Genomic DNA, 7,304 nt, shown 5'->3' on the forward strand with positions numbered 1-7,304 from the left:
TTCCTTGACTGTAGGTGGTAAAACACAAATTTTTAAAATTTTTTAGTAGTAAAATAAAAGTTTTAGAAGTGTTGGTGTGATAAAAAAAACCAAATCCTAATTTTTATTGAGTTGTAATGGAAACCGAAGAATATAATCACGAATTTGCCACTTAGATAAACGAAAAAATGTTTATTCTATGTGATTAAACTAGGTACCTTAGTGTCAAAGTGCACCAAATCGGACCCTGATATGGAAAATGGAACCAAATGAGTACTCCATTTAAAAAATACAATGGGTCCATGGATCTAAAAAACCACCCTTTCTCCAACTCTCACACCCATCACCATAGCCCACCCACAAATAGTACTCGCCCTTTGCGGCAAATCCCCTTGCATAGCTAGCTCATCAGACACCCCAACACCCAACCAATCACTCAATCAAAGCGACGATCGAATTCGTAGAGAGAGGAAATGACGGAGGCAGTGATCAGGAACAAGCCAGGAATGGCGAGTGTGAAGGACATGCCTTTCCTTCAAGATGGACCTCCACCTGGTGGTTTCGCTCCTGTTCGTTACGCTCGTCGTATCCCCACCAAAGGTCCTAGCGCCATGGCCATCTTCCTCACCACTTTCGGCGCTTTCGCTTGGGGTATGTACCAGGTTGGCGAGGGCAACAAGAAGCGCCGGTATTTTCTATATTTTTCTCACTTTTTCTTTTGTTTAACCTGGATCTTGTTTATTTTACGCATTTGACTTACTGTTGCTATTTTCGATTGAATTTGATTGATGGGTATTTTGGGGATTGAGTTTGATTGATGGGTATATTGGGGATTGGAATATTGACGTGAAAATGGCTTGGATTGGCAGGAAATTACATGGGTTTTTGATGATTTTGTTGATTGGTGTTTGAGATTGTTGTTGGGTTGCTGTTTGTGAGCTTTTAAGAGTTTATGGGATGTAATGTGATTGGAATATGGAGCTGAATGAGCTACGTTTAGTGGACTTAATTTAGGGTTTGTGAAATTGTTGGTATGATAAATGGGTTAAGGGATCGAATTGGATTGATGGGTATATTGAGAATTTGAATATTGGCGTGAAAATACCTTCGATTGCCAGGAAATTACATCGGGTTTTGAAGGTTTTGTTGAATAGTTGTTTGAGATTGTTGCTGGGTTATTGTTTGTGAGCTTTAAGAGATTATGGGATGTAATGTGATTGGAATGTGGAACTGAATGAGCAGTGTTTAGTGGACTCAATTTAGAGTTTGCTAAAGGCGAGGATTATTGGCCTTTGTGAAGTTTTTGGTAATTGGTATGGTAAATTGGTTTGTTGGGTAGTTTGAAAATTGTTGGTGTTTGTTGTGTGAGGAATGGTTAACCAGTATAGACTTTGGGTGTCGAACATATTGGCGAATAAGGTTAATGTGCTGTAAGAATATATCTATGGGTTGAGCTATGGCAAGGGTGCTAAACATAATAGAATATGCCTTTCATGGGTAAGTTAGTTGTGGCCCTTGTGGTAACTTGGCCAATGACTTTTTGCTGTGCCATTTTACTTATTTTGTGATAGGGTGGAATGAAAGGTTTGTTGATACTCTAGAAAATGTCTTATTTGTCTTGGCCAATGAATGTGGGGTATGTTGTAAATACGCCTATCACTCACAGTTTGCTTGACCATAACAGTCTAGCTAGAATGGTCGACTAGGGTCATCCTAGTAGTTGCATAAGATTTGTTGATGAGAAGCCATGTTGAAGGGTTGATGCAGATTGAGAATGGACCTTTTCTTCATTGCATTGTTCTATGCTATTCCATGTTGAAGGGTTGATGCAGATTGAGAATGTACTTTGTTTATTGTATTGGTTCTTCCTTGGATAAATGAACTTCAAGATATGATTCTCTCTTCACACATTTTAGTTTACTCTTACTCTAATTACCAATGATGACGATAAGTGGTTAAGGTGTTGTGAGGTTTTAAGCTATCTCACCCCTCCAATTATTTTCCTAGTGTTACCATTTACCTTTTATTATGCTAGGAATCCAAGTGATAGTTAGGGCATTTCTCGCTCAACATAGTAGATTAGCCTCAGATATAAGAGATTAATAAAGAATTGTAACATAGATTATAGAGAACAATAGATAGAATAGGGCCAAGGTAGGATTATACTGATTAATCAGTGTAATCAACCTATACAAATACAACCATTCACATTTACGTGGTGGATTCTCTTTTAATACTACAAATTGCTTTACAATTTCTGATTTCCCTTGCAATGAGTCTGTGCCTCTTTATGCTTGATTGTAGCTGTATGGCCTGTATCTTGTGCTGATTTCCTGCACTTTACTCATAGTGACTACTATTGTAGGGTGTTTACCATGTCAATTGTAAACCTAGCGGCAAGTTCCATTTCCTTCAGGATCTGATTCTTTGATGTGACACCGTTTATCCCTGACATTTCACTGGGATACTCATTTTATATATGAGTCCTGACTTTAATATAATTTTTCCATGAATTAAGCTTTCTTTCTAGTCTATTTCATCTTCTTATGTGGATTACTGAGTCCTTGTGTTTAGGAAAGTACAGTGTGAATCTTTTGACAGGGAAGATGATATTGTGGCCAAGTTCCAACCTTTTATAAGAGTCTACTGCTGCTTGAATGGGTGCACCTAAGAGATTATCTTCATATTGGTGTCATTTAATGCAGAATTATCTTTGTTCAGTTGCTATTCATCAAGGACTAGGGTGTCTGCTGGCTAGCAATTAATGTGTTTTGAATATTTATGATGATTCATCTAGTTCAACTACTACCCTTCTTTTAATTACTCTTCCCCTTCAAAATTGAGCTCATACAGTATTAAATTGACACAAGGCAATATTATGGAAGCCAGCAATTTAATGATTTGTCGTCCATGGGACATGCTTAAAGAAGTGCATGGTTAGCTACCCTTTTCTTTGTTATTGGTGTGTGTGTATGTGCTTAAGTTGTAGAATGGTATATACATTTGGTTGATATGAAAATTATAGACTACTTTGATGATAGTGTCACCCCACTTATAGGTTTATTTTTTACATTCTTTTGTGGGAGAAGGCTGAATTTTGTTCATGCATACTGTATAATTTGAATGCTAAGTTCTTTTGTTGGGCCTTAAGCTGTTAGTAATTTTGTGGTTATTTGGTGGTAAGATGAAAATGGAAGAACTTGAATTGCTGAGATCATATATAACTATGCTTTTAAAATAGTGAGGTTATCTCTTACTTGGTTTTAATGGTTTATGATTACTAAGACACTAGAGGTTAATTAAAACAATATCATTTATGGGCCTCATATTTGGTGTTTAAAGAGCCCCTTTTAGCCACTAGCCTACTAAAAGGAGCAGGTTATTCTGGAAATGGATGCCGTAGCTGGATGGATGAAGATTGCTTGGGGTTTTCTATGAGGGGAAAGAATGGTTACTTGTAAATTGAGCATCTATGACTTGGCTAAAATTTATAGCCAACTCTTTTTTTATTAAGAGTATGACTCTGTAATGCCATGTGCATCCCATCAATTTTCTGAAAAAAATTATCCCTCATCCAGCACAGCTCTTCTTTGGGAGACAGGGAGAGTGATTGGTTTTGTGGAGGAGGTTATATCACTTATATGCGCTCATATGTCCAGGAAAAATTGGTAACAGGCTGCCAATCATTCATCTGTTGAATTATGTTTGGCTTAAAGTTTCCTTCTCTGTCAAGTTTATGTGGACAATGATTTTTTTTTTTTTTTTTTTTTTTTTTTCCTATCGTTTCAAATTTATATATGAAAGAAAATAGGGCCAGGTTTCCATTCTTTCATCTGAAGAAGTAAATGGTCTTGGGTTTAGGGATTTAATTCTAATCATTTCTTATAAAATATTATAGGACAGTAGGCTTCTTTGTTAGGCCTGTCTACTACAATCAACCATATCTCTATTTTGCAGAATGGATTGAACTCTGTGATCAATTACAGAACCAAAAAAGGCTGTTTGAAGTAGTAGCAATGCTGTTCACTGAGGTCAATTGATGCTATATAAACAGGAATACAGGATTATCTCATCATTCATGAATTTTGGGGGCTGACAGGCAAAGTCTCCCCAACCGGAATTCTTTTAAAACCTTAAATCTTCAACCAAACCTCTCCTGCCATGAATTTTGGGGGCTGACAGGCAAAATCTCTGCTCAAGAATTCTTTTCCAATCATAAAATCTCAAATCTTCAACCAAACCTCTCCTGCCATGAATTTGCCACTTGACTTTTTTGTAAGGCCCTGTTCATTCACCTTATTTTTTTGCTGACCTGAAATTATTATTACTGAACTGAAATTATTTTTGCCGAACTTAACTAATTTTTAATGAATTGAAATTAATTTTACTGAATTGAAATTAATTTTGATGAGTGGAATTTTTTTTTTTTTTTTTTTTTTTTTATATATATATACAGATTTTCTATTACATTTGTTCTTTAAAGCTATTGATTACTACTTAATTGAAACTATTTATACTGAAATTAAATTAATTTTACTGTATTAAACTTATTTAAACTAAATTGAAATTATTTTTACTAAATATTGTTTTTTTAAGGTGAAGTGAACAGGGCCTTACTAGATGTCTTTGCTACATAATTTACCACCCTTTCCGGCTTTGCTAGAATTGACCCTTTCCAGAAGCTTTTAGCATTTGCATCAATTGCTACTGAAGCCTTGGGTAACCTAGGTTTTTGGAGGCTTGGATTGGGCATATTTCAAATCATGACTTGGTCTAGGGCTTGAAATTAGAGACCCTGGATTGTTTTATCTAAGTTGAAAATGACTTGAAAATTAAATAATCTTATGGTCATGAAGAAATTATGACATACACATTCACTTATTTGTTTATATGTTTCCTATAAAAATGAGTGAATATAAATCCTATTTAAAATGGTTAAGCAATAGATAAGTGGATCATGGAGCCAATGAAAATGGGTACCTTACCTAAACTTGGTACATGCACATGCAAAAAGCTTTCTTGGGTTCATTTAAGGGGTGGTGCTTGTAGGAATTACCCATTGCCACCCATTATTAGTGTTCATTGTCCTGTGCTTTACCTTAGTGCACTCCTATTGCTAAGCTGATTTACCCTCAATCAAACCAGTTCTTCTCTATCAAGAACCTATATAAATTGCAATCCCCTCTACATCCTTGACCTTGATGCTTTTCCAGGACCTCTTTCCTGATATGTTGTAGATTTTGTAATTATTATTAATATTCTTTTAAAGAACTGTTTATTTGGTGAAAATAGCATGTGGCCTACTGGAAGTGAGACAGTCAAGTCTAGATGTTAAGTTAGTCTCTCTATTGTCTCATTCCCTCTTGTCTTTTTGCATTCCTATCTTCAAAATTGAGCACTAAAGCACTTCAAATACCCACATAGGAGAGATTGCCTTAAGTTTCTTGTACACTTTCTATGGTAATTAGTGTCCACTTGTCACTCTAAATCTCCTATAAGCAACTGCACTGTATTGTGTACATATGATATATGAATTTTAAGTTTATTCATAACTGCTAAGGTTTTTAGAAAAATTTAAACATAAACACAAGTCAATGAATAATTGTTGTGGAATGAAAATACGCTTTTGCTTAGTGTTACCTTGATTACATGTTGAACATTATGTACTTATGCTAATTTTATGAATAGGGCAATCAAGGAAGAGAAGTATGCTGCTCGCCGAGCCATACTGCCTTTGCTGCAGGCAGAAGAGGATGAAAGGTAGTTAAGCGTTGTATTAGTCTGTGATATATCACTTCCTCTTGTTTATATAATGTTGCTCTGGTTATTATACATCAGTCTAAATGATTCATCATGATTCACAGATTTGTCAAAGAATGGAAAAAATACCTAGAAGATGAGGCCAGAATCATGAAGAATGTGCCTGGCTGGAAGGTAGGTGAGAATGTATACCATTCTGGGAGATGGATGCCTCCTGCAACTGGTGAACTTCGTCCTGAAGTTTGGTGATCCATTTTGAGGATGTCTCGTTTAAGATCTTGTTCATCCCTTGCTGCAGCAGAAGAAATAATAATGTAGTAATCCAAATATTTCTTTATTCTCACAGTGAGTGAGTGTGTCTATTTGCTGCTGTTATAAATATGATTGCCATTTTATTTTTTGTGTACGGCACTAGTGTTTTTCTTCCTTTACTTTGTCTTCATAATTTTGTCATTAAATGTCACAAGGAATTGCTGTTGGCATTTCAAAGAAAAGATTTTATAACCTTTGTTGTGTAATATTTGAATTCGAAGTCATACATGATAGTATGATACGCGGTGTTTTGTATGTCTTGACAGTCTTGCATAAATTAGCTCTCTGGTTTTAAGGTTTAATAAGCATCCCAAACACCATTCTTCCTAAGCGTGCTTCGATAGTCTTATCTATATTCATTATTGTGATATTGAAAAGGTACAAAATTTCTCAAGGGAAAACCTTACTAATTTGTCTATATATTATGACAATCGTGAACTTGGACTTCATTTTTTTTTTTTTCCAAATATCAATGGCTTTTATGACAACAAATACCAATCTCTGCATATATATCTTTCAAAACATGTCTATATTAAGGGTTTTGTAAATTTAGCCGCCACTCTCCCTTTTTCTCTCCTCTATCACCACCACATGACCACTGGTACCACCTGCTGCACCACTGCATGACCATTAGCACCATCAATTGACCACCGGATGACCACTAACACCTAAGGGGTTAGTATGTACCCACTTTACATACTTTGCTACTTGCTACTAGGGTGTCTTTTGTAAGTGGTTGATCGCCAGCATGACCAATTGACCATGGGAGGGGAGGAGAGAGAAGGAAATAGTGTTCATGGGAGGAAAGGAGAGAAAATTTGATAATATAAACATGTTTTGTTTATATAGGATATTAATTGGGTTTTTCTTTGTTGGAAAATGTTGGAATTTAGCGATAGGTTTATAATCATTGTAGATCATTTAAACGGTGGAAGAAATTTTAGGTGTAATATAGCTAGAATCCACTTTAATATTCTACAAGTGTAGTCATAAATAAAAAATGACACAGTATTTCCTTTGTCTCTATTTAGTCGATACAATTTGACTGACACAAAGTTTTAAACATACTAATTAAATTTCGTATTTTAATTATGTGTAACTCGATATTGAGGTAATTTTTTTATTCAATAGGTAGGGATGACCCATTCAATTAATTTTGATAAATTGGAGGTATTGTTTAGCAAAGGGGTATGTCTTTCAAAATTGGAAGTGTTGACCAATCTTCTGAAGATGAGGGTAGTTGATCACTAGAT

General features: G+C 35.4%; 1 protein-coding gene across 1 annotated transcript; it reads left to right on the top strand.

Moving 5' to 3' along the window:
- Positions 1 to 307: 307 nt before the first annotated feature.
- On the top strand, positions 308 to 6,311 carry LOC110692487 (NADH dehydrogenase [ubiquinone] 1 alpha subcomplex subunit 13-B). The gene is made up of 3 exons (XM_021869497.1): positions 308 to 667; positions 5,668 to 5,739; positions 5,844 to 6,311. The coding sequence occupies exons 1-3, from the start codon at positions 453 to 455 to the stop codon at positions 5,986 to 5,988; spliced, it is 432 nt and encodes a 143-aa protein (XP_021725189.1). The 5' UTR covers positions 308 to 452; the 3' UTR covers positions 5,989 to 6,311.
- The last annotated feature ends 993 nt before the right edge of the window (positions 6,312 to 7,304 follow it).

This window comes from Chenopodium quinoa, unplaced genomic scaffold (genome assembly GCF_001683475.1).
Source record: "Chenopodium quinoa cultivar QQ74 unplaced genomic scaffold, ASM168347v1, whole genome shotgun sequence".
Lineage (NCBI taxonomy): Eukaryota > Viridiplantae > Streptophyta > Magnoliopsida > Caryophyllales > Amaranthaceae > Chenopodium > Chenopodium quinoa.